A 24,900-nucleotide genomic window follows, 5' to 3' on the forward strand; every position below is an offset into this window, starting at 1 on the left:
CAGTTGGACGCAATCGCCGCTCTGGCGGTTTAGCCCTGTCCTGGCTTGCTCTGCCCTGTGCCCTGTGCCCTGCCCTGCCCTGCCCTACCCTGTGCCATGTCGTAGTGGACCTTGGACCTTGGTGGACTAGGTAGGTGCCTCCCTCGTTTTTGACTTGGGGGGTTTTGTTTCAGCTTCGAGGCTGTTGGTTAGTGGGAGGTGGGGGTGGATACAGTAGTTGGTGAGAAGGAAGCAAGAGAGAGAGTGTGTGTGGGAAAGAAGGTTGTACGTCGTTTTGCGTCGTATCCGTGTTGGAGCTTGTGTTGTAGACCGACTGATTGGTGTCGGTAGTATCTAGGGAAATAGGGAAATGGACAACGGTCTGAAGGGTTGCGTTGTGGTGGGGATGAAACAGAAACAGAGAAAAAGGAGGTGGTTGGATGAAGTGAGAATCTTTTGTCAAATAACATGTAGCAAACCACTAGGTACGCCAGCGAAGAATGAAGCGGAAATCATGTCCATCACGAAGGTAAGTAAGTGGCCAACGCCGCAAAATCGCAAGCCACACACCACGGGCGACATACCCGACGAGCGTCTTAGTCGCCGACCTGAGCAACCAAGGCCGATCACGGAGGCGGGCGCGCTTGGTGGCACCTTTCTTTCGGCGTCCCTCCTTTGTGTGTGTGGACTGGGCAAGCAGTGAGCGTTGCGCTGCGTTGCGATTGTTCGACGGCTCCAGCAAACAAACGTTCGTCTCGTGTCTGTCGCGCGCTCTGACTTGACGACGACGACAACCGCTCGCTGCTCCTTGGGTCGACGTCTACACGCCAGCCGCCAGCCGCCGACATCGCCCGCACCCGGATATCCTCTCTTCAGAAGCAGCAAGAAAATCGCAGCGTAAGTTGACAACTTTTGTCCATAATCCTGCGCCGCCGCACCGTACCCAGCGCTCGCCCGCATAAGTATTATTGCGTGCGCGCCGCCGCGCCAATTGGCGGCATTCCTTATCTAACCTTATCTAATCTTTTTTGCGACAACGTACCAGATCACTCTCTACTTTTTTTTTTTTACCCTCGCTTCTGTTGCCCTACCACGCGCGTCGTGTACCCTGTCAGATTACCAGCAAGGGACAAGTGACTGCGAGGCTAAAGTGGCTGGCTGCGCTCCGGTTGGAAGCTCATAGACGGAGAGGTGAGTTGTTTGGACGAATGTTTTTGTTTTTTCTTTCTTTTTGTTGATGTTGGCGTCTTGCGACTGTTGCTGCTGCTACAACTGCGCGCGTTGGGCTTGCGTATGGTCCTGCTTGCGAGACATGATTGCTCGAGGCAGATGGCTGGATAGTCGTGCCATGGCAGGAGGCGGTTGATTTTGCCAATTGGCATGCCGGCACCAGCACACAACACCCGCTGACAAATCACGCAAGCAGACGGTGTGACGGCAACGACAACTACAACGACAACACGTGGTCACCACAGCGTAGAGAGGCAGCGGACTGAAGAATTGCAACAATCTCAGACTCGCCCGCGACGTCAAGATGGGTGTTGAGAAAGAGCTCGAGGAGACGGGCGGTTTTGCCCGCACGGTCAAGGACCTTTTTTCGGGCGCTGCGGGCGGTGTGGCGCAGGTTTTGCTTGGTATGTTTGTTTCTTCAGGTTTTTTGCTTCGTCTTGTCACTTTTTCTTTTTTGGGGGGTGTGATTGGGGGGAGATGGGGGATGTGGGAGGCATGGATGCCTGCCGTTGGGACGTTGATGCGGACGACAAGTCCACCGATTTGCGCAATGAGAAGAAATTGAACTCAGCTAACCTCCTCCAGGTCAACCATTCGGTACGTGAGAAAACAGAGGCGTCTGCCCTGTCCATATCTGCCAGGATCCACGAACAACAGACCAATCGAGTTCCGTACTGACCTCCACAAGACATCATCAAAGTGCGCCTGCAGACCTCGGAAGAGTACAAGGGCGCCGTCGACTGCGCGACCAAGATTTACAAGAATGAGGGCCCGCTGGCCTTTTACAAGGGCACGCTGACGCCGCTGCTCGGTATCGGTGCTTGTGTGAGTATCCCCCCTTCTTTTCAAGGGCCCTCCCAATCCCCTCCCTTCAACCCCCTTATCATGTACCTCAACACAAACCAACAACCGTCCAGGTCTCGATCCAATTCGGCGCCTTCCACTACGCGCGCCGCGCGCTCGAGTCGCGCAACGTCGCCGCCAACCCCACGCAACCCGGCACGCTCTCGCTGCCGCAGTACTACCTGGCGGGCGCCTTCGCGGGCGTGGCCAACAGCGTCATCTCGGGGCCGATCGAGCACGTGCGCATCCGGCTGCAGACGCAGCCGCACGGGGCGCAGCGCCTGTACAGCGGGCCGGTCGACTGCGTGCGCAAGCTGGCGGCGTCCAACGGCGTGCTGCGCGGGCTGTACCGCGGCGAGGCCGTGACCATCCTGCGCGAGGCCCAGGCCTACGGCATGTGGTTCCTGGCCTTCGAGTGGATGATGACGGCCGACGCGCGCCGCAACGGCGTCGAGCGCGCTGCCATCCCCACCTGGAAGGTCGCCCTGTACGGCGGCTTGGCTGGCGAGGCCCTGTGGCTCGGTAGCTACCCCTTTGATGTCGTCAAGAGCAAGATGCAGACGGATGGCCTGGGCGACAAGGCGAGGTATAGCAGCATGCGCGACTGCTTTGCCCAGACGTGGCGGGGCGAGGGCATGAGGGGCTTCTGGAAGGGCTTGGGCCCGACCTTGCTGAGGGCGATGCCCGTCAGTGCGGGCACTTTTGCTGTGTGAGTGTTTTTTCTTTGAGCTGGTGCCGTCTGTGTGCTGACTGAATGACAGGGTCGAGATGACGATGCGGCTGTTGAACTAGGCGCATGCTGCGTGCAAGACGACAAAACGACACTTTTGTCTTTCTCATCTAGATGGCCGCGAACCAGCATAATACAATCGCATGTCCAAGCAACCCACCACAGATGGCCCTCATTTACCAAGGTCGCCTCGAAGCTCAAGAGGGCGCGTGTGACGTGACGTGTGGTATCGACCGAGCACCCGCCCGTGACCTCACTCAACCAGCCATCCACACAGCCAATTCATGTCCAAGCATTGTAGCAGCCAATCTTTCCCATCCTACAAAGAGACAGGCACCCGATGACACTCCGCCCACACCTCCAATTCTCTTCCTATCCTCCTCTCCTTCTTCCCTGTCTCAACTCTGTCCTTTGGTCCTTCTTTCACTCTTCCTTGCCATCTGTCCATCAATCCATCCATCCATCCACCCATCCATCCATCCCCGTCCAACGCGCCCCGATGCCTTCGTTGCCTGCCCCACCGCGCTCCCCTTCCCACCCACAGTCATCTCCGTCGTCCGTCGCAACCCGCGCCTTTGTTCTCCGCCTGCGTGGGTCGCCATCGTTCGGTTTGCGTTGCGGTACGTGCCTTGTCTATCGTGCGCAGCTGGGTAGGGGGATTGAGGGTAAGGGAGGTGATGGGATAGTAGGATAGGAAAATGGAGGGAGGTGCAGGTGGGGGGAAGGGGAGAAACGATGAGAGGAGAGAGAGGGAAAGAGAGGGAGCGAGGGTAGGTATGGATGAGACGGCAGGAAGGCAAATGCGCAGAAAAAGCCCTAGGAGGCGGAAAAGAGGAGAGAAGGCGTACAGACTACAGACTACAGACACGCAATCAAGCACTTCAGGCGGCCGCTATCCCACCAAACGTCCACACAAAACAAAACAAACAGTCCCCTACGTGCGTACTTGCGCAAGAAACGAGGACGAGGTGAACCAAGAGCAAAACAAGCCTGCCCGCCCGACCAGATCCAGTCAACAACCAAAAACCCACCTCGTAGCGCTCGCATGCGGCGGCGGTCGATCCCGCAGCCCCTTTGTTTCATTCCATCAAACCAAGTCCCTTCCCTTTGTCAACTGAACGACGCAGTAGAGAAGAGAGAGGAGCGGAGAGGGGAGGTGTAGGACCAACCAACCAACCAACCAACCGGTCGAGCGAGCAAGAAGAAGAAAGGCATGGTAGTCAAGGTACACGGGGGCAGAGAGAGAGAGAGAGAGAGAGAGAGAGATCAAGCCGTGGGAAATTTGAGAATTCGAAGGCGCTGCTGCTGCTGCACTTACCTCCCCATCCTCCCCCCCTCCATCAAAACATCAAAACACCAACTCCCCCACGGCGGTTGGCTGGGTTGGATTGCCGTTGGCCGCACTCCATCCCTTGAATTTGGGGGCCCGCGCAGCAGCAAGCATCTCATCCGCACCATTGCATCGTCCAAAAAGCCCTTGCGAGGTTCGAATTTCGAATGACGACAACTACGTCTCTATCGAGCGGCTGGCTGGCTGGCTGGCATCGAGTCCCTCATCATCCAGCAGCGCAAAACGTTGCATCTCTCTACTACAAAAAAATTTTTCTTTCTTTTACTTACCCCGCCATGTTGACAATTGGCAGATTGGCAGTTTTTTTTTTTTTTTTTTTGCCCTCTTATACACATACCCTCGCAGCATCATCTGAGAGTTCTTGAACGCATCAGCAGCCAGCCCACATCCACACTCACTGACGACGGGAGCTACCGTACCGATTTACTGGCATTGCTGCCACGTAGGGGATTCTTCTGTTTCTCGGCGAGTGAGTGCTCTCGAGCCTTTATGATTGAGGGAGAGAGAGAGCAATCGAGCGGACGGACTGGAGTGGATGGATTACAAGTGGGTTACAAGTGGATTACAAGTGGATTATTATTATTTTTTTGACTTCAACGAGGGAGAAGAGAGGATTGGGCAATCAGAATCATCTCATCACCTCGGCGCATCGCATTCGAAATGCGTCGCATCGCATTAGAAATCGGGAATTAAATTAAAAAATGGGAGGACTGAAAAAGAAAAAGGAAAAGGGGGGAAAAATGGAAAAAGGGGGGGAAATGGGCTGGCTGGCTGGCTGCTCCTTATGCTATTATTATTCTCTCTGTCTTGTAGCTCTTACAGAGCTATCTCCTAAACGACTGCTGACTGGATAAATGAAGAACAACACCAAACGCTCCAGTGTCGTCAAACTGAGCTAGCTAGCTAGCTGAAGGAATGGAAACGGAGAGACTCGAGGAGGGAGGCGGAGCGAGGTGGCGAGGGAGGGAGAGAGGGAGGTAGCGAGAGAGGGAGGGAGGGAGGTAGAGAGAAGAGTAGAGAGAATAGGAAGAAAGAGTAGAGAGAAGAGTAGGAAGAAAGAGTAGAAAGAAGGAAAGAGGAGGAATGGGGTACACATACATGTAGACCATGTAAACCATGTAAAACGAAATGCATCAACCATAACCCATCCCATCCCATCCATCCATCCATCCATATCCCTTCACGGCACACAGCAGGCAGCGCCACCAACCATGTCGACCACCACCACCACCACAAACACCACCACCATCACGCCAGCGCAAAGCAACCACGTTGATTTGGTTGAAAAAGGGCGAGAACGTGTTTTTCACAAAGTTTTTCATGTTTTCTTGCGTTATTTAGGCTCTCGCTCTTCTCATACCCAGGTACGTCTCGTATCGTCGTCCGTCGCATCTCATCCTATACCAGCCATCCCATCCCACTTTTCCCGTCCATCCATTCAAACTTCTCTCTGCGAATTACGCTTGTGTTTTGTATTTCTCCACCACCCACACACGCCCCCACCAGCTCGCTCGCTCGCTCGCCAGCTTGCAACATGTGTATGTAGCCCTGTCAAGTCCGACGACGTGCCTGCCAGAGGGACCACGGCAGAGCAGCAGCTCTTTCGAGCCGCTACTTGCTCGTCGCCTGCAGAAAGATGCGTGCTCGGACAAGACGGACGACGGGGTGCAGTGAGTTTGAGCAGGACAAAGCGAAGCGAAGCAGCAAGGTGAGGAGAAGCGAGGGACAGACTCCCGCGCTGCTACGCTCACCACCGGCTCGCCAACATGCTAGTAAACCCCAACCACAGCCATCCATTCCTTCTTGCCTCCTTCTCCTCCCTTCACAATCATCAAGGTAAAAGACATAAAATCAGATCAATACAAGCGGGAGAAGAGAGGCGAGCGCGCACACCTATTGAACGTAACCCAACACACACCCCAATCCAGCAAAGTACGACAAAAACGCGCCGGGCGCCCAAACAAAACACGACGTCATCAAAGCAACCAGATCAAAAGGGGGAAAACAAGGAGCCGTGACGAGTCATCAGACGGACGGACAGCCCGTGAAGAGGCGGAGCGGGGTGTGTTGTTTCCACGTCGAAAAAAAAAAAAAAAAAGGAAAAGGGTGGAAAAGAAAACGGAACGGAATGAAGAAGACGGCGCAGAACAGTCGAGCAGACAAACAGGCAGAATGAAAGATTGACAGGGCGGTGGCGGCAAACAAGCGCAACGCGTGCATGCGGCCAGCGACGCCCCCCAGGTGCTGTTGGGAAAATATATTGGGCACCTGTCGTGGGTCAACGAGAAAAAAAGATGAAGATGGACGAGCAAAGACGCGACGCAGGCACACCAACAAAACGACGGTATCCTCAAACGCCAGGACGCAAAGAGGGGGAGGCGACAACGGTGGCGGCGGGCCCCGAACGAGCGGAGGCAAGACCGTCGCGCGCAGTCCAATCAAAAGGGCGGCAATGCGAACGGGGGCGGAGAAGGAAGGAAAAAAAGAAATGTGACCAAGGTGACACCGGCCCGCCCGAGTGCAGCCAGCGAGCAGAAGCAGAGCAGAAGCAGCGCAACGCAGCACAGCACAGGACGAGTGGTGGTGGAGAGGCAGCCAGCCAACACCTCACCACGGTCGCGCAAGATCGACGCGAGGGAGCGCATCAAGGGCGGAGCAACGTCCGGCGGCACACACTGCGCGCGCACTGATCGGTGGTGGAGCTGTTAGCTGTCGAGTGAGCGGTGGGAGGCCCCACGAACCGGCGAACCGACAACGCCCGTGCCCTCTTGTAACCATCCACGCTCTTCCATCGTCCGCCGCCGACCCGATCGATTAGCCAGTAGGAAAGCAGGAGTCGCGCAAAGAAGCAAGTCGAACATATGAATGCTTCGTAGACGCCCCGCAGGTTTGACCGTCCGTCGCGCAGCCACGTGCAGTTGAGACGGCGCTGGCGTCTTTCGAATCAAGGCTGTGACGAGAGTTCCTCAAACATGGTGCCGTCAATGAACTTGGCCCACTCGTTGCCGCCCGGCGTCAGCAGCCCCGAGTTGCTCCCTTGCTGGCTGTTGTCCCGCGTCATGCTGTACCCCAGGCCACCGCCAGAATTCATCGCGTCAAAGCCGTATAACGAGCTGGAAAAGGCGCTCGGGGCCATTGATTCTGCGCCCGTCGTCGTGCCGCCGAAACTCAGGTTGGCCGGGTTGATGCCCATTTCGGGTGCCGAGCTCGGCGCTAGTGTTTGGTTCATGCCCTGCGTCGCAAGATGGGCCTTGGGATTGTTGTAGTTGGGGTTGTACGTGTACTGCGAAAACTGCGGCAGCATCTCGCTGTTGGCCATGAACAGAGCCGTGTGCGGGTCGTTGGGGTCGAGCGTGGGACCGAGCATCTGCTGCGTCTCGGCCGGCAACGCCATGCTGAACGGGCTCGTCATTTGCGGCATCGACGTGGGCTCCATGCTAAACGGCATGCTCGGGCTGGAGAAGAATGGTTGCTGCGGCGTCGCAGGAGTCGTGCTGCCTGCGGGATATTGCTGTTCGTTAAAGGACGGCTTTTGGTCCTTGGATACGTCTGGTGACGAGGTTGGAGGTCGCGAAGTGTTTTGGTTGGTGGACGGCATTGACGGCGACCGGATGGGTTGGGCGGGCATTGACATGCGCCGCTGCTGCTCGTCGCGGTCCTGGACAGAGTCACTCCGCGCTTGCTGGGCACCCGTCGACTGCTGGTGGCTGGAATCTGAAGGCGTGGCAATGGAGGCGGAACGTTGCTGGGGCTTTTGAGTCTGCGGCGAGGGATACGGGGCCTGGCGGAAGGACTGAGGCGACCTGTGAATCATTTGCGGCGGCAGCATCTGGTACGGCTGGTGCATGAAAAACTGCGGTGCAAAGTGAGGAGCGTTTGGATACGGCTGCCCAAAAGCGCCCATCATCGAAGGGTCCATCAAGGCCTGGCGGCCAGCCTGGTGGGTGGCGAGGTAGGCCTGCAACTTGCGGTTAAAGTCGACCGAGTTGGTCTGGAGGTGAGCGGTCAAGCGGCGGTACTGGGCGGGAAGGTCGTCGTCTTCTTCCTCGTACATTTCCTCGTTGACGACATCTTGCTCGGTGACGCGCAGGGCTCGGCCGGTGCGCTTCTTGTGGATTTCAGAGGCTCTGCGGGCAGACTCGATTCTAGCCTCGAGGCTGCGGTCGCTTCTCCGCGAGGCGGCAATGTAGGCTCTGATGTGGGTCAGCGGAGAGCTATTGCGGGTCGGATGCGACAAACCTCTCTTGGTTCTCCTCGTGGGTGCGCTCCGTCTTGACGGGCTTGGCCGTGGCCAAAGTTCGGACAGGCGGCATGGTGTGGGTAGTGTGAAGGTGGATTGTGAGCGTCGAGGAACGACTGATATCGAACCCGAGGGCTCCCAAGGTGAGGACGACGGGTGGCGAAGCTTGAGTGGATTGGAGAAGCGGGGGCGCGGGTTGTTATTTGGAAGAGTCGCGTTTTTGAGTTGGCGGTGGACCAACCAAATTAAACGATGAAAAAGCAAAATGGGCTGGCAGGGTGGTGGATGGATGAAGAGTGCAAGACCAGAGCAAGAATTCCAAAAAGTCGATGGGGCGATGGGGGTTGAGCGGAGGCGAACGGGGATCGAGAAGTGGACGGGCGAGGGCTCTGGCTCTGGCTCTGGCGCTGGATCGGGCGGAGTTAAAGGGCGTGGCGTGGTCCGACGCGCCGGCGGGCGGGAGCTGGGGGGTTATGGGATGCGGGGACTGGAGTCTGTTTTTGATTCCTCTGAAATAACTGCAAAGGATGCCCTTTTTCAAGATGGTGATTGTTAAATGTCGATACCGCAAAAGAATTGACAGTCGGTTGGCGGCATATGAATAACGGGCAGCCTGGTGGATGTACTCCCGTCGTAGACTGTGCTGCGTCACCCCAGTTAGGCCGTGGTGGTGGTACAACAAAAACAGCCACAGACGACCAAGAACCAGGCCACGTTATACTGCCAATTATTTGCTGGCAAGCCGTTGGACGTAGATTGCCGACTACATGTACAGGTATGACCAGATCGGCTTCTCGACTTCCCCAAGGGGAGTGGCGTCCAGATTAGCGAGTAGAGGCTATCTAGAACCAGATCCACCCGCCGAGTTACAACACCAAATAATAATCCTGTATAACTCTTTCTCGTCGTGGCAACCCCCATCCATTCTAGACCCATCACCCCCGACGTCACTCTCACCACCCGCTAACCACTGACGTACGTGGTCGGCCTTTTTCCTAGCGGTTGGGCCCTGCAGCACCTAGAAGTACTCATCCTCTCCTTGTGACGAAACTGCTACCCCAGATCGCACACGGCCCTACCAGATCCCCGATCTCGACCAGTCGTTAATTCTCGCTACCAAAATAGTCGAAACGCCTGCGAACAACAACAACAACAACAACAACACGCCATGGATTGTACGGTAGTAGCACCAACCCTCCTCTCTTCACCTCTCTCCCTACCTCTGTATCCGTCGCCTAAACGCTTGCACGCTCACTACCCTCCCACCCACCAGCCAGCTCGCCGTGGTCAGCATCGACTAAGCGGCCGTCCACTCCCTTCCCCTCACGCCGAGCCCGGGCGAGCAAAAGCCGCCCGCCTGCCTGCCCTGCTCCCCATCCATCAATCCTCCTGCATCGGAGCCCTCCGGGACGAACCGCACTCCAGCGACCAGTGACCAGGGACTTTGGATGCTGCAATGTTTTACGTTGTGCTGCGTTGCATTGTGCTCGCTTACATACCTAGCAACGTGTAGCTTTCCCCCCCCCCCCCCCCCCCCTTAGCCTTGTTTGATCTTCTTATACTCCACCTCACCACTGACTGCGAATGCCGCCGCCGCCGTTGCATTGCCATCACCGTTGCCGCTGCTGTTGCTAAGGAGCACGTAGCTACGACGGGGCGGGCGGTAGCTTGGGAGGTAGGAGTAGGTTGGCCAACCACCATGCGATGCTTTACCCTGAATTGGCATGTGATTGATGCGTCTGTCCTTTTTCTCCTTCCTATACTCCCTGTGTCCACGGCATCCTTTCAAAAACACCATCGAGACGCGACCAGACACGTCGAGCCGCACGGCTGGCTGGCTGGCTGGCTGACTGGCTGGCTAGTGTAAAGTGGCTGAGTTGTCTCTTCTCACACGCGCTGCGTCGCGACTCCTAAGGTACTGTATTTCGCAGCCAACACACCTTTCACTCTGTCGCAACAGCGCATGGTAGATAATGTCTTTTCTGGGCGCGATTTCGACGACCTCCTACTTACTTCGCCACCTGGCTAGCAGGAAAAGCACGCGGCGAGCACGCGCTGGCTAGGTCGAGGGAAGGGGAATGGAAAAATCGTTGCTGTGCTAGCCACCCAAACGGCTAGCGGGAGGAACAGCCGTTGCGTGTGGCGCGACTACTAATTAGTAGTCGGCCGGCTGGCCAGGTAGGTGGTAGGTACGTATAACTGCCCCGCCATCACATCACCCATCACCCATCTCCATCCACATGTGTAGTTCGATATTGGCAGTCAATTGGCGCAAGGCTGGCGTATTGAAAAATATCATGGCAAACATTAAACCAAGCAGTCGCCACTTCTATCGTACTTCCTCCTTCCACATACATATCCAAAAGTTTCGCTTTCAATTTTTCACGTATACGCCTGCCTCTCTCGGTCTCAACTTTTGCACTTCCTACTCCCCGTTCTCCCGTGTCTTTTCTTCCATCACAGCCGCCTCTCCTACTCTACTCCCCCCCTCTCCCTATGCAAACAAAACCAAGCCCTTATTCCTGATGCGGTATCTACACTTGCACGAGCCGGAAAAAGAAACCGACTGCTTAGACATGCACGCCACTGATCCATGTGTTTAGTCTCCTAGAGAAGCACGTCAAATAAAAGTTGCGGCGTTTGGCCATTGTACATACAGGCTACAGCCAGCCAACAGAATCACACCAGACCTAGACAATAACTGTTCGCTGGTTCGAGGGCAATAAGGATAAAACCGTCCGGCCGTTGGGTTGCATCCCTGATTGATCTAGAAGAACAGCTTTTGCTGACCCCGTCCATTGCTTTCCTGACCCTCTTGATTGCCCCCTGATATCACACCTTACGGCCGCTTGTCTACTCCTTAGTAAAGAAAAAGCAGTAAGAATACGGCAAAAGACCAAACCCACCGGTCTAAGTCACCAGTTTAATAGACCAATAGTTCCCCAGTTCCCCTACCAGTCCAAAGCCAAAGCAAAAGCCAAAGACTGAACCCAAGTCCAACCAACCTCCCAACCCACACCCCACCACACAAGGCACCTCACCTCCACGCATCCTCATCATCCACAAGCCCACCCTTCCCCTTTTCCGTCTCCCTCGGCGCCCACCTCCCCACCTGCAAATCGAACGGCTTATTCGGCGTACACATCCTGTCCTTCCCCCTTCTCCTTTTGCCCATCCATCCAGTGGGCCGCCGTTCATCGCCCTCGGCTGCATCGTGAGGTGCTCTTGATACACCACTTCCTGCACCACATTCATCGGAATCGCGTATTGGCGCTCTTCCTCGCGGGTTGAGCGAGGACGAGGGCGAGGGCGAGGTCCAGCCAGAGAAGACGATGGCGTCGCTGCCGTCCCTGTCGTTGCTGCCGGAAAATGAGCCCGCAAGGCTGCCAGTGTCGCCGTCGTCGCCGTCTCCTCTGCACGCCTCCTCGTCGATAGACCCGTCAGTCGCAGTCGAGTGTCGTCCTGCAAAATGATCGCCTGGTCGAGCACGCGGGTTAGCACAAGTTGTCTCCAGATGACAAAGAGACGAGAGGCCAAAGTTAGCATTCAGACACGAGCGAGGAGAAAGAAGCACTCAAACAGGCACGGGACGACGAGGGAAAAGTAGCAGATAGATAATGGTTTAGTAAATTTTCAAATCTCCATTTTCCGACGTTCCTTTCTTGGGCGAGGTCTCGCGGTGATGATGTGGGGAAGAATGGTGGGTGACATGGGCATGTCAGGGGTCAGTCAGTGCTCGGCGTCCAGTGAACAATAATAGGACAAACACAGGGGCATGACCGGGAGGGAAATCAACCAGAGAAACCCAGTCCGTCCAACTCCTTCCTGATGCCGCCCTCGGTCTGGATCTTCTTGACCTGCGTGTCCTCGAGCTTCTCGCCGCCCGCCTGGCGCATCTTGAGGTCGTCAATCGCCCGCAGCTTCTTGAGCAGGCTGCGCACCTTCTTGTCCTGCGCGCCGCCCGCGCCGCCGGGGCTGGTGACCGTCACGTCGGGCGTCTCGGCCGCAGCGTTGTCGGCCGCGGGCGCAGGTGGGCCCCGGTTGGCCGTCATGATTTGAATGGGCGGCTGCTTGGCGCCGTTGGGGTGGCCGCCGCCGCTCGAGTTCTTGTGGTGGTGGCTGCCGCCGCGAGGGTGCTGCTGGCGGTGGTGAGAGTGTGAGCGGTTGTCGGGAGAGTTGCGCGAACGCGTACGCGAGTGGCTGCGGCCACCGCGGTCAGGGCTGCGGCTGTGGTGGTTCTTGTGTCCGCCTCCCTGGGCCTGGAGACCGCCAGCCTTCTCCGCAGCCTCTCTGGCCTTCTTGGCCTCGCGCTTCTTCTTGTTCTTGAGCGCAGCCTTGGACAGGTCGCTGTCGGCGCCTTCACCAGTGCCAGCCAGGCTCACTCCACCACCGGGAGCAGCCCCAGGTGGAACGTGCTCCTCGGCACCCGGGACTTGACGACGGTGCCTGCCAAAGCCACCTCCATTCATGTTACCACTAGTCGAGGAAATGCCCGAGTTGACAAACGCGGCGCCACCCTCGTCCTCGCGCTTGAAATGCAAGGGCGTGCTGGTACCACGAGCACCGGGAGGCCGGTACGCACCAGCGGGCTTGGTCGGAGCCTTGACAGTGCTAAGGTACTTGACAGCCGACTCGTGCGGGGCGGGGACGGAGCCAAGGGGGTTCTCGAGCGGGTGGGCTGAGATTGGCTGAGGACGCCAAGTGACGTGATACAGCTCAGTCATCTCCTCAAAGTACATCAGAGGGCCGCTCACGTGCCACATCTTGATGCCGTTGTCGACGCGAAGACGAGGGCTCGTGGTGGCGGTAAGAATGTGCTTGCCGTCGGGGCTCCACTCGCAAATCGAAGAGTTGCTGGCCTCAATGGTGCAGACCTTGGCGTGATCCTTCTCGAGGTCGTAAATGTCCATCTGACCAGCCAAGTTTCCAAAGCCAGCCACGAGGACAAAGCGGCCGTGAGGGGAAAAGAGAATCGTGTTGCGGGGGCCCAAGTTGAAGTTGTGGGTGGCAACGGCGCGCTGGTTGAAAATGGTCGTCTTGGCCGGCATGTATCCATACACGACACCGAATTCCTTGGAGTTGGGGGACCAGGCAACATCGTGAATGGGTCCTTCCTTGTCTTGTGTGTGTTAGCAGCTGGGCTCACATCATTCCCAAAAGACTCACCCAGGGTGATTCTGGCGTCAAACCCGCCGCTGGCGCTCAAAATGTACATGTTGGTCTCTCCATAGTAGGACTTGTTGGACTTGTCAACGTCGGTCTGTGCAAGCACAATGACGCTGGTGCCCAAGTCGTTCCACTTGAACTGGACCTTGTCTCCCTTGAAAAAGGTCTTTTGCGACACGGCAGAGTTGAATTGCGGCACGAGGAAAACCTTGACGGAAGCGGGTTGTCCCTGCATAAAGTCAGCCAGCCGCTCCCTGTCCTTTATTCTTGCTGCTCACCTTGCGCTCCGGCACAAAAACTGAAACTGAATGGTTCTTGCCGGGAGAAATGGCAAAGTCCGACACGCCTTCAACCCTGAGATTGTTCCAGACAGTGCTCAAGTCGTCGCTCTTGTAGAACTGCACCACGTTGGTGACGCAGCGCGCGCAGTACTGCTCGTCGGCGGTGTACTGCAAGTTCCAGCCAGTCTGGTTCTTTTGCACAAATTGGCCCACGACGCTCCTCTGTCCCTCGGCGCCGGCATTGTCGTCGATTGTCCTCCAGACCTTCAGGTTCTTGGTGGCGTTTCCGGTCTCGTCTTTGGAAGGACGCTGCCAGGTGATGATGTACGTGCCCAACGGGGAGAAGCCGAGTTCAAACACATTCTCCGCAGGGAGCGTGGTGACGACAGCTCCGGTCGACGCGTCAATGACGGAGACCCTGCAAAACATGCGTCAGATGTGTGTCGGAAGATGCTAGAGGATCGCAACATACTTTTCGGGAGATGCCCACGCGAAATACTGGCCGTCGGGGGAGTAGCAGCAGCAGCGAAGGTTGCCTTCAGGCCTGTCGATAGCGGTCAGCGAATGTCTGGGGCAGCCCAGATGTGCAACCCTCACCTCTCAAATCCAGGCAAGTTCTCGTAGACAGGAGCGGCGTTGAAGACGCCAATGCCCTTCAAAGTGCGGTCTGGCAAAAGGTGTCAGTAGTCGCAATCGACGGGGTCAAAGGGGTTCTGACAAGCCAACTGGGTCGGTACAGCCATGACTAGCAAAAGCCACAGGTAGCGAGGCAGTCAAAGTCGCAGAGGGTTGTCGGAGCAGCGCTAGTGAGCGGTGGTTGTGGGTGAGAGCTTGCAGTGATTCCTTTGTTCTGGGAATCAAAGTGCCTTTGCGCGCCACAGGGCTGAGCGGGAATCCTGCAGGTGAGTGTTGGTGGGGTGCGCGTGGCAGTCTCGGTCGCTGCGCAAGATAGTCAAATCCGCGCAAGCACTGCTCGATTGGCTTGAGGGCGAGTCGTCGAGGATACGGTGGACACGGAGCGAAGTTGACGTGGGTCGGAGGAGCGGACGAGGATGGCGGGAGGCAAAGCGGATGAGGCTCGCTTGACTCTTGAGGCTCTTTTCTTGGCTGGACTTGGCAAAGCTTCTGCGCGAACTGCTCGACCTTTAACCAACATAACCTCCAGCCTGCCGCATCCAACGACATCATCGTCCATCACTTGCATCATCGACAAGGATACATGTTCTCACCCAAGCTGGTCTCTGCTCTGGATGTGAGGTGTGCGAGCTCGCACGCGTCACTGAAGACATGATTTCTCGCGACATTCAAAGCGACTATTTCCATCAGTTTCCGCGTCTGATTTCCATCTCTTACGTACGGGGCATCAGCATGTGGAATGCTGTAGATGGAAATGGTGCTGCTGAGTCAGCATCCTTTCCTGGACGACCTGATCTCCTTGCACGTCACAGAATTCGAACAGTCTGCAAATCATAAGAGCTCGGGCAAAGCTCCATGTCAGTGCAAAGGAAACGGAGTGTTGAATGTTGTTGGTCGATATCGGGTGATGTTGACAAAAATCATCACCCGACCATGACTTCACTGAGAATTGTTCCGCAAGGTTTGTTGGAGTTGGTCAATTGCTCCTAGTTACACATTTCCATCATTCCAAACAAATCATTTCCCAAAATGCCAGAAGGTGTCCAAGGGACGATGCTCAACGGCCACAAGAAGAAAAGGTGCGTGCGTTTGGGGTATCTAAGCGCAGTAGAGGTCCGAGGTCGAGGAGTCGAACGTGCACTTGCTGCTGTCGTAGTAGGTGGCAAGCTGTCGAATGTTAGCAATGGCTCTCCCAATTGCAGCAGCACGTGGAACTTACGTTGATGTATCCACCGTCACCCTGGGAGTTGAAGTGGTTGTCAGGGCCCGACATGAAGAAGCAGTCGTAGCTGTTGCAGTGGTCAGTTGTCCGTCCTCATTCTTGCTAGACAATCAACTTACTCGGTGTGCAGGAGGTCCTGCTTGAGCTGAACGCTGGTCAACTCGTACATCTGGGCAGTGTTGCTGACGACGTAGCCCATGTTGTAGCAGACGGCAGCGTCGTAGCTGGAGTCCCTGGCGTCCCACAGGGCCTTGACGGTCTTCTGGGTAAAGGCCTCACGGGTCTCGTCCCACGAGCCAAGGTTGGCAAGAGTGGGAGCCACGTTGTTGATGGCAGCAGTGATGGCCGCCGTGGCGACGGTGGTGAGGATGGTGACGGCAGCGGCGGAGGCCATTGTGTTTGATTGTTGTTGATTGAGGTGGGAAGAAGTGTTTGGAGTGAGTGGATTGTGCTGTGGTGCTGGTTTTTTCCTCTTCTCTCTCGACGGGGCGACCCTTTATATGTCACTTGGAGTCTTCAAGCGGCATCGCCAGAATACAGCACCTTGGTAGTCTCACCGCGATGGGACCATCACCGGGTTGCCGAGAGTCGCCCACGACCACTCCGCCGCACACTACCATCGCTTCAACAGAATCGAGTCCCTCATCTGGCCCTGTGGTCTGTGTATACGAGGCACTGCGGAGGCACAGTGTCCCTTGAGACCTACCAAACCTCCAAGGTACTCCCGTCTCGCAGACAGACCTTGCCAATCACGGCCCGCCGGGCCACCTTGGCGCTCTGGGGTCGTGTAGTCGACGAGCGCGTGCACCGTCCTGACAATGAGGCTGAAGGACGGGCACGAGTCAGACTGCTCGCTCGGTCGTTCGGAAAGGGGCCGAAACGACGGCCGGGTAGCTCCGAAGTACTGCTCGGTTTCCCGATGCGGCTAGAGGACGACGATTTGTACCGCGAGCGGACGCTGCGCTGACTCGCTCCTGCAGCAGACTCTCTTGTACCTGCATAAACACCTCTACCAAGCGAGCGGTCGTTTCTCGCTGAAACAGAACAATGGATAGGGGCGGAGACCGCTGCGCTGGGCCTCTTCAACCTCCCGGGCTACCGGATTCCATGTCACCGAACGTGTTTGCCCTTGGCACCGTCACACCCGGCGAGACATCTCGAGCGACTCGGGTACATACTCGTATCTCGCCCTGTTGGGCGTGCCAACCCGTCGCACGCCTTTGGGTCGACAGTAATATGACCTCTTGATGGCCTAAAGGCTGGTTCACCTCTAGTCTTTGTCGGTGGGTTGCTCTGGCTCCTAATTTCCCAAATGCCCACCTGCCCACTACCAAGGTACGTCCATGAAACGGGAACGAGTTTTCGCCGTACCGTTGCTCACCTGGTGTACTGACTTGCCCTTTTGGTCAGTTGTTGACGATGTATCCCTCTCCAAGCCAGGACGCCGTTGCTCGCCGCGGCCCAGCAAAGACCACGAGTTAGGCAGGTGGTTCAACAACCGTCTGCGGGGAGAACATCGTCGAGTTCCACCGCAAGTGCATCCGCAACGGCGCGAAAGGGCACGGCTCGGTTAGACGTTGATGATACAGTGCCATGGAGGTCACGGTACAAGGCACGGCGAGGAGGCCACAGCGACTCACGAGCTCAGAGACCACATGAGGCAGATGATTTCGTCTGCCATTGGCTGCCTTTTCCTGATCTCTCGTGAGACCGTCCTTTTTTTACCCCATGCGCATAGGCCGTTGGCCCGCAACCACCTTGCGGAGTGATCTACGGGGCGGCATAAACCGGCTCGACCACGTTGAAGAGGGTGTTCTAGGGGGCCTTTGAGGTGGACTGCAAGGCTGAGCCGAGATTTGAGGGTATTGAGACGCTGAATTGAGTTCAATAGTGTCTCTCGTGGACGTCACGTTTTCCCGTGCTCTTTCGACCATGGCTCGGCTGCCAAGTGAGCGGCTGGATGGACTTCTCTCCTCGCCGACATCGTGCATCTTGCGCATGGAGCAACACTTCCATGGCCGAATCATTCACTTTGGGTCATGACGCACCGCAAATTGGCCCCCGGTGACCGAGTGACCGACGAACAGACTGCAGGAAGAGCGACACGAACACCATCTCGTCTAGCGGCCGCTACAAGACGATCGTGTGGGGAAGAACTTGAACATCATTGCCGCAGAAAGGAGCAAAAGACGACACTACCATTTGCCGAGGCCGCCGGTACTTCCCGCAGAGGACGATCTACATATGTTCACAAAACTCTACTCCATCGTCGACTCGTTCGTTCAACGAGACGCCGAGCAAAGAAAAGCTATTGCTTTTTTTTTTTTTTTTTTTTTTTTTTGCGGTGCACGAGAAGCACTACGAATCGCTCAAAGAAGCGGTGACTGACGTTCGGCCGAAATTGACGATACATTGTTCTGCATATACGGTACGTTGGAAGGAAGGTCCCGTGTCCCGATGCCGCGTTATTACTTCCTCGCGGAGCTCCAGTTCCAATGATGTAAAGGAGAGTCCGTGAGCGTGGCAGAGTCAAGGAAAATGAAGAGGAAAACTTTGTGTGCGGGGAAGAAGACGAGTCGCGACCATCGGTTGCAAGAAGGGAAGAGAAGGAAAGGGAAGGGGGAACGTGGGAACCGCAAACCACTCGAAGGACTCCCATCACTCCGCCATCGCTTTTCCCTCACCGACGTCCATCATGGTACCGCGCAATGTCCCACTCGCTTTTTCTGGATTCGATACGGACGCATTCGACCGAGCCACTTCACCGCCAGTCTGCCATCTCGAACCGAAGCTGCCTTCGCTTGTCAATTTATCCGTCTTTTGCACGCCTAAAAGCTCTGCCTCTCCTCGTCCATCCCGTACATCGTGGAAAACTTGCCTTTCCCTCTTCTACCCCGACTCCTTAGACTGTCGTAACCAGACTCGGCGCTGCATAGGTCGGGTATCCATACGGCGGCGGCGACGAGGTGCTGAATGGTGGCGGTGGCCCAACGACGGTCTGGGTCGGAGTTGGGGTCGAAGTCAAGCCTTCAACATCGCTCGACGTGGACACCAAAGACGACGGCGAAACCGTAGTTGTCGTGCTTGTGTATACCGTATGAGTCGATGTGATGGTGGTGCCGCGACCAGATGGTCTGCAGGGACTGCAAGAGGGCGGCGTGGGCCAGAGAGCTGCAGTCGTCGTGGTCGTAGTCGTGGTCAGCGATGTTGCCCATAGCGTGGAATAGTGTGTCGAGTAAACGGTTGTACCCGGGGTTCCGCGATACACAGTCGAGTAGATCGTGTGGGTAAAGTCGTCAAAAACCGTAGATGTCTGTGTGACCGTGGTGGGCGGCGTCGCATAAATGCTGGTCACGACACTGTATTGAGTCACTGTGGTGGTGCTGGGAGGAGCAGGCGTGCCAAGGTAGGTCGTCCTTGTTGATGTCACAGTCCAAGGCTCTGGCGTGCCGATTGGAGTGTTCACGGTTGCGGTTGTCGTGGCCCAGTACGTGGAGGTGGTGGAAAGATATACGGTGCCAGGGGTCAGTGCACACGAGGAGGGCGTGCCGTAGTAAGTGGTGGGAACATAAATTGTGCTAGAAGTCAATGGGCATGAGGAAGGTGTGCCGTAGTAGCTCGTCGTTGTAACTGTCAGTGCAGGACATGTGTACGTCGGACAGGAGCTCCCGCCGCTCACGCTGGACGAGATTGTCCATGAGCTCGAAGGCGTTGTTGTTGGCCACCACGGCGTCGTGGTAGGAGATGTAGGATAGTACGTCGTGGGCGTAATGGTAGGTGTCCCCGTGCCGCCGCTGACGCTCGTGTCAATGGTCCAAGAGCTGGTCGGTGTTGGCGTGGGGAAAGTGTCCGTGATGATGGTCAGAGAGCTGGAGATGGTGATTGTTTGGGTGCTGGAATATGTCGTCGTAAGTTCATTGCATGGCCTATGATTTCGTTATTATGTTGCTCAGAAACGTTTTGTCCCAAGACTCGGATCGAATTCAAAGTCCTGTGGGAATTGAAAAACCACTTACACCCAATCATTGCCACTCCAGCAATATCCCGTAATGTACGTGCTGCTGTAACTCCATGTCGAAGTCGACCAAGTCGTTCCAGGCGGAGGAGAAATGACAGTTGGCGTGTCAACAGTCCACGTCGTCGTGGGCGTTCCAACCCCGCCACTCACGCTCGTGTCAATGGAAGTCGGCGGGCCCAGGGTCGAAGGCGTGGCAGTGGTGGGTGTAGACCAAGTGGTTGTTGGCGAGCTCGGCCACCAGTCGGTAATGGTGCTCGTGGTGCTCGCATACGGTGGGGGAGCGTAGGAAGGGCCGGGGTAGTCTCCACGCGGGACATTGACTTTGTTGCTGTCAGATGATGGCACTATGAAATCTCGAAGATGAAATGGTTGTTTCTTGAAGAAAGGAGAAAAAGGAAAGAAGTCAGGAAATGTGGAGACAAAACATGACGCAAAAAGAGAAGATGGGCAGGAGAGGCCACCATTTCCCCACCGCGGCCTTCCAAATTGAGCAGACAGCTAAAAGGAGAAGTGGACTGGGAACAACCATTTAAGATCAACTGGAACTAAAACATTGGCGAGCTTACACTTGACTGGGCCGGCATCTCCAAGAGCCACCAAAGCAAAAGCAGCAAAACCTTTCACCAACATGGTGCTTTGCGTTCCAGATTCGGGTTCTCAGGCGTCGAATATTGCTCTTCTCGAGACGAAGAGTCTTACGATCCTTCTCAACGTGAGCACAGAAACTCAATTGATCAGGGGCGCGCGGCACAGATAGCCTTTAAGGATAGGCAACGAGGTACGAGAGCAGCAAGTGACAGTGGCAGTGGGCGTGGCAGGTGCGGATGATGAACACATCGACCCAATCTGCTTCTGGTGAAAGGCTTTATACCCTCTTCTATTGGGACTGGGCGTGTGGGGAGCCGTGTGTGCTTTGGTAGACCCATGAGTTGGCTGGAAGCGTACGACATTGCGGTCGAGAGGCGGGCTGAGGCGTGTTACGACGGAGAAAGAGTGTTGAGGTTGATGCTTGCCGTTTGACTGCTGTGGAGAGGATGATGCTGTGGCACTGCCACACGAGAAGCAACAGGTGGATGTGACGAAGTACTGCAGGCTTGCTAGTGGCCATGATCTTGCAGGATTGACGGGTGAAGACTAAGCAGATCTGGGAGGTGGTACGCGTGTGCTGTAGGAAAACTTTGGTCATTGTCAAACCCACTGACGGCATTCCCAGCATGTCTGTCTTTACTCAAGTAGTAAGAGAAAGAAAAGACGGGGGTAAATTGAGAAGGCTTCTGTCTTCTCCTACTGGAAGAACAGCGTGATCTTCCCATATTTTCGGTTTCTTGCTGGACTGCCCAGACCACTCGCAGCTCAACATGCAGGATATGAGCCGTAGTACCCGCAACATCCTCTTGCTGCCTTTGTTCTCATATCTGCAGTGCTTGTGCTCTCTGCTCGGGGCCTGGCAGACGGGCAGTTGATGTCTTTGTCGTGCAGAAATGGTACGACCGATTGCTCCTGGAGACAAGTCAGGTGAGTAACACGATACTGACGACAACAGCTGCAATATCAGCGTGTGTTTGGAGCTCCAAGTCGAGGTGTACTGCCAGGGCTGACGTGCATTGCATGCTCCAAGTTACCACGAGCAGCCGCTTCTCCCCTGAAAACATTTCCACCTCGTGGTCTTCTCTCTTTTCGCCTCTTGCCCATCAATCCACCAAGCTGACTCTTCCCGTGCCGTTGCATCTGTGCCGCCTCCTACCACACACAAACAACGCGCCACACGGCAAACCGCTCATTCCCTGCTGAAAATCGATCCAGACCTGAAGCCTCGGCTTGGATCGCCGTGCCTCACCTCATCATCAAGGGCCGGTGCATGCAGAACGACCATTGTTCCGAACCGCCCGCGTCCGCCACGCTGCACCTCGTCTGATTGAGTAAAACTGCTGTCAAGCGTGGAGCAACGAGGCGCGAAGAAGCTCTGGGCGTACGGTACACACCCGTCGGGTGCAACGAGCCGACGGCCCGATCCGGCAGTATGTGTAGCGGAGGCGGGGAGGCTAGGATTAGGAATTGGACAGGGCGGATTTGCGTACAACGCGGCCTGCGCGTGTATGCATGCTGTTTGTCTGCTCGGATGTGCTTTTGGATTTGAAAGATATTGGGTGGGTATGGACGCATCTCGAAAAATGATAGGCAGCCAGTTTTCAAGTGGCGGATCAGAGCTTGAGGGACATGTGAACGGGAGATGAAGTGCAAAAATAGGACAGCATACCACGGTCATGACGTAGTTTGGAGGTTGACATCCTTCGTGCAATGATGGATCTGGCATTGATTTTCGTGACACGTTGACTGACTTTGATTCGGATGACAGCCATTGAATGCATGTAGCACTATCATCTCCCAACGCTCAAGACCCACAAACGGCTGCCCCCTCCCCCGAAGAAGAGAAAGCATCCAGTGATCCAAGCGCGCACACCTTTACCACTACAGCAAAGCTAGCAGCAAGTCAAGGTGTGCTGGGTCGACAACGTCGCGCCGTCTCCCAGAGGAAGTTTGGCCAGACATTGCCGGATGTTGTGTGCATGGTACTAGCCCCTGTTTACTCGTAGCTGATCCCACTGCTCGAACCGCTGTGCAAATGGCTCGAGAAGGTGAGACAGCGAGTAAAAGGAAACCAGTCCGTTTGATGTTCCGCGAGGAATACTGAGCCAGAGGCGCGTAAGTTCGACCTGGGCCCCACCTTGCACCGCGGGATTGATGACTTGGAGACAGACCTGCAGCATGGTAAGAGAACACGAGTAGCCAAAAGCCAAGACGATGCGAGAAGGGATGCAGACAGCGCCGGTCTGGGGTATAGATTTGCTTTTCCTCTTGGCATCAAAGGTCTTTCATCTTTCTCACCCAACACTTGCGACACTCCTACCTCGACGAACCCAAGCCAGCAAAACCGACTCTCCTCGTACTGGCAGCCACCGCCGGTTTATTGCCAAGCCGAAACATGGGGTTGCGATTGTCAGATGCTGCTTCGCCAGACATGCCATTCAATATCCGATCCATGCCGCCAAGATCAAGTTCGCCTCTCTTGAGCAACTCGTTGTCGACGTTTCTTTCCGCTGGGTCCACATTGGAAAACAGTCCGCCGCCAGTCTTGGCTTGAGGTGTCGCGTGGATGACGAAGAGCAGCCTCGTGCTGCCTGTGATGAGCAGATCGCGCGGCACACCCATTCTAGCAGCTGCACCGACCCGCGTAAATTGGTCGATGCCATTAATGGGCTCGTTGTTAAGAGTAATGTTTTCTACGCGCGTCAATCCTGGTCCGTAAAGAGACCCGATGGTATTGCCGGAGCTGCTGTTGCGTTGCCAGAACTGTTGGAAATTGGGGATGCGGAAGACCTCGTCGCCATACCACATGACAACAGCGTCTTCTGACTGCCCGCTGGACTTGTTGATGGAGCTGGCGACGGAAATGCCGCCCCGAGGGATGTCTGACGTGGAAGACGAAGCGGGACCCTGGAAAAGACTCTCTTCACGGGTGCGACGTGTGTTGGGTGTCATGGGTGCAAGCGCCAGGCCCTTGCTACCGGTCTTGGAGGGCACTATCGGAGCTGACGTGGTGCTTTTGTGCTCGAAACTGCTGATCCAGCCGCGGAGAGCAAAGTTGAGAGTCTTGCTAGAAGCGCTCCGGGAGGACCCAGGTCCAGAGCCGTCAACGTCCCAAACGCCCCATTCGCCATCAGCGAGCAAGGCAACGATGCTGCGACCATCCGAAGCCCACTTGGCATCGAGAATGCGTTTGCGCTGGGCGAGGCCAGGATGATTCGGTTGGTCTTTTGCTACGGCGAAGCTTGTCGAGAACGATGCGACCCATGCGCCCAAACGCTTTGGTTGCGCCATGCCAGGACGAGAAGATCGTGGCCTTGCCCTCTGAGCAGCTAGCGGGTTGTAAATCTTGACGAAGCCTTTCGAGTCGGCGATGAGTAGGTGCAAATGTCGGCGGCTTGGGAAGCGAGATGGCGTGAACGAGACGTGTGTTGCGGGAGCAGGCAGGTATTGGGTCTGGTACGGGAAAACGGGCTTCGTAGTAAGAGAAAATTGATCGTCTTTGGACACGATGGCGATGCGGAAGATGTGCAAGACGCCAGTGACCTCGATGGAGTGCGAAGCCACGACCAGATCCCATCCTTTGATGTCGCCCATACTAATGCGCTTCCTGGGCCGGGGCTCGCTCTCGTCGTCCTCTGCGTCTTCATCGTCATCCATATCGACGTCCTCGGGGAGCGAATCGGCCTCATTGGGTGTCCAAGTCATGGTAATGCCACTCGGTATCGCCGTGTGTCCATGTTGGCCCTCGATGCGTAATATCTGCTCGCCGTATGGTGCCGGGGTTTTGCTACGGTCCGTGGCTTTGCGCGCGTCCGACGGCGGTGTCAGCGGCAAGGTAATGACCCGGACGCTCGTATCTGCGCATGCGACGGATACCACAATCTTGTCGTTGAATATAGGTGGGATGCCGTCGACAGAATTGTATGATGGTAGTTGGGGGAGATGCGGAAGAGCGACGGAGAGCACTTCGGTACCCAGTGGGATGTCCAGTTGCTGGACAACGTGAGGATAAGGCTCCAACTCGCTAGCCTCGTCTTCTTCAGACTCAAATTCGGCGTCATCCTGAGCCATGGGCGGCGGAGGAGCTTGCGCTGGGCTTTCGTCATCGCTAATGAGGTCAATCATGACCACATCTGAAGACGTCCCATTGGTGCCGTTGACCTTGGGCTTGCTGTCGTCCTTGACCACTGCCTTCTGCTTCAGAGCCCGGCCGCCTCTCCAGACAATGTGAATTCCATTTGTGTGGCCGTAGACGAGTACGGTCGAGCCGTTTGGAGCGGTCCTAGGATAGATTTTGGCGACGTTTACGCGGTGTTGAAGATCGTAGCTGGTGAGCCTTGTCAGTAGGTTGAGAGGGACCGGGGGGCGAGACAGCGCACCAGAGAAGCGTCTGCTTGCCATGGCGCGTCTTGCGCGGCTCTGTCCAGGCGGCCATGGTGAGGTCGAGGAGGTTGTGTTGTTGACGGAGGTGCAGCGGAAGCTTCGCTAGAAGCTTTGAAGTTTCCCGCAAGTCGCGTCTCCCCCGCGATGCGCCCACCGAAAAGGTGAACAACAAACACCGACCACCGCTCCGCGACTATGCCACGACGTCGCCAGCTGCTTCCATGTTCCCTCTG

General features: G+C 56.1%; 10 protein-coding genes across 10 annotated transcripts; 3 read left to right on the forward strand and 7 right to left on the reverse strand.

Moving 5' to 3' along the window:
• Positions 1 to 286: 286 nt before the first annotated feature.
• On the reverse strand, positions 287 to 1,031 carry BKA78DRAFT_55818 (uncharacterized protein). The gene has a single exon (XM_066893374.1). The coding sequence runs from the start codon at positions 937 to 939 to the stop codon at positions 439 to 441; it is 501 nt and encodes a 166-aa protein (XP_066739382.1). The 5' UTR covers positions 940 to 1,031; the 3' UTR covers positions 287 to 438.
• Positions 1,032 to 1,513: 482 nt separating this feature from the next.
• On the forward strand, positions 1,514 to 2,844 carry BKA78DRAFT_334025 (mitochondrial carrier domain-containing protein; the record flags this gene model as incomplete). The annotated part of the gene is made up of 4 exons (XM_066890156.1): positions 1,514 to 1,613; positions 1,898 to 2,034; positions 2,127 to 2,761; positions 2,814 to 2,844. 4 exons carry the CDS (start codon positions 1,514 to 1,516, stop codon positions 2,842 to 2,844), a joined length of 903 nt encoding a protein of 300 aa, XP_066739383.1.
• Positions 2,845 to 4,919: 2,075 nt separating this feature from the next.
• BKA78DRAFT_327246 (uncharacterized protein) lies at positions 4,920 to 5,318 on the reverse strand (the record flags this gene model as incomplete). Its single annotated transcript, XM_066889499.1, has 1 exon — positions 4,920 to 5,318. A coding segment is annotated over exon 1 (275 nt), but the record flags the coding sequence as incomplete, so codon positions are not given.
• Positions 5,319 to 6,289: 971 nt separating this feature from the next.
• On the forward strand, positions 6,290 to 6,950 carry BKA78DRAFT_55850 (uncharacterized protein). The gene has a single exon (XM_066893375.1). It carries the CDS (start codon positions 6,428 to 6,430, stop codon positions 6,821 to 6,823), a length of 396 nt encoding a protein of 131 aa, XP_066739385.1. The 5' UTR covers positions 6,290 to 6,427; the 3' UTR covers positions 6,824 to 6,950.
• Positions 6,951 to 7,077: 127 nt separating this feature from the next.
• BKA78DRAFT_357286 (uncharacterized protein) lies at positions 7,078 to 8,446 on the reverse strand (the record flags this gene model as incomplete). The annotated part of the gene is made up of 2 exons (XM_066892196.1): positions 7,078 to 8,326; positions 8,373 to 8,446. The coding sequence occupies 2 exons, from the start codon at positions 8,444 to 8,446 to the stop codon at positions 7,078 to 7,080; spliced, it is 1,323 nt and encodes a 440-aa protein (XP_066739386.1).
• A 3,718-nt stretch (positions 8,447 to 12,164) lies between these two features.
• BKA78DRAFT_258401 (eukaryotic translation initiation factor eIF2A-domain-containing protein) lies at positions 12,165 to 14,563 on the reverse strand (the record flags this gene model as incomplete). Its single annotated transcript, XM_066885278.1, has 6 exons — positions 12,165 to 13,492; positions 13,540 to 13,768; positions 13,818 to 14,238; positions 14,293 to 14,364; positions 14,418 to 14,487; positions 14,539 to 14,563. The coding sequence occupies 6 exons, from the start codon at positions 14,561 to 14,563 to the stop codon at positions 12,165 to 12,167; spliced, it is 2,145 nt and encodes a 714-aa protein (XP_066739387.1).
• A 693-nt stretch (positions 14,564 to 15,256) lies between these two features.
• BKA78DRAFT_55873 (uncharacterized protein) lies at positions 15,257 to 16,300 on the reverse strand. The gene is made up of 3 exons (XM_066893376.1): positions 15,798 to 16,300; positions 15,676 to 15,745; positions 15,257 to 15,623 (listed from the first exon to the last, which is right to left on the reverse strand). Exons 1-3 carry the CDS (start codon positions 16,070 to 16,072, stop codon positions 15,555 to 15,557), a joined length of 414 nt encoding a protein of 137 aa, XP_066739388.1. The 5' UTR covers positions 16,073 to 16,300; the 3' UTR covers positions 15,257 to 15,554.
• Positions 16,301 to 18,580: 2,280 nt separating this feature from the next.
• Positions 18,581 to 20,326, reverse strand: BKA78DRAFT_300138 (uncharacterized protein; the record flags this gene model as incomplete). Its single annotated transcript, XM_066887151.1, has 3 exons — positions 18,581 to 19,604; positions 19,695 to 20,040; positions 20,263 to 20,326. The coding sequence occupies 3 exons, from the start codon at positions 20,324 to 20,326 to the stop codon at positions 18,581 to 18,583; spliced, it is 1,434 nt and encodes a 477-aa protein (XP_066739389.1).
• Positions 20,327 to 22,005: 1,679 nt separating this feature from the next.
• BKA78DRAFT_55957 (uncharacterized protein) lies at positions 22,006 to 22,445 on the forward strand. The gene has a single exon (XM_066893377.1). It carries the CDS (start codon positions 22,060 to 22,062, stop codon positions 22,288 to 22,290), a length of 231 nt encoding a protein of 76 aa, XP_066739390.1. The 5' UTR covers positions 22,006 to 22,059; the 3' UTR covers positions 22,291 to 22,445.
• A 155-nt stretch (positions 22,446 to 22,600) lies between these two features.
• Positions 22,601 to 24,742, reverse strand: BKA78DRAFT_289831 (uncharacterized protein; the record flags this gene model as incomplete). Its single annotated transcript, XM_066885772.1, has 3 exons — positions 24,664 to 24,742; positions 23,181 to 24,611; positions 22,601 to 23,117 (listed from the first exon to the last, which is right to left on the reverse strand). The coding sequence occupies exons 1-3, from the start codon at positions 24,717 to 24,719 to the stop codon at positions 22,601 to 22,603; spliced, it is 2,004 nt and encodes a 667-aa protein (XP_066739391.1). The 5' UTR covers positions 24,720 to 24,742.
• Between the last annotated feature and the right edge of the window lie 158 nt (positions 24,743 to 24,900).

The sequence above is a fragment of the Phyllosticta capitalensis genome (genome assembly GCF_038381095.1).
Source record: "Phyllosticta capitalensis strain CBS 128856 chromosome Unknown BKA78scaffold_12, whole genome shotgun sequence".
Lineage (NCBI taxonomy): Eukaryota > Fungi > Ascomycota > Dothideomycetes > Botryosphaeriales > Phyllostictaceae > Phyllosticta > Phyllosticta capitalensis.

Coding starts and splice junctions, on each gene's coding strand:
- BKA78DRAFT_55818 (XM_066893374.1), bottom strand. CDS start 939: ATGCGGGCGAGCGCTGGGTACGGTGCGGCGGCGCAGGATTATGGACAA.
- BKA78DRAFT_55850 (XM_066893375.1), top strand. CDS start 6,428: ATGAAGATGGACGAGCAAAGACGCGACGCAGGCACACCAACAAAACGA.
- BKA78DRAFT_55873 (XM_066893376.1), bottom strand. CDS start 16,072: ATGGCCTCCGCCGCTGCCGTCACCATCCTCACCACCGTCGCCACGGCG. Junction 15,746..15,797: donor CAGGACCTCCTGCACACCGA/GTAAGTTGATTG, acceptor CCACTGCAACAG/CTACGACTGCTTCTTCATGT. Junction 15,624..15,675: donor GTGACGGTGGATACATCAAC/GTAAGTTCCACG, acceptor AACATTCGACAG/CTTGCCACCTACTACGACAG.
- BKA78DRAFT_55957 (XM_066893377.1), top strand. CDS start 22,060: ATGCATGTAGCACTATCATCTCCCAACGCTCAAGACCCACAAACGGCT.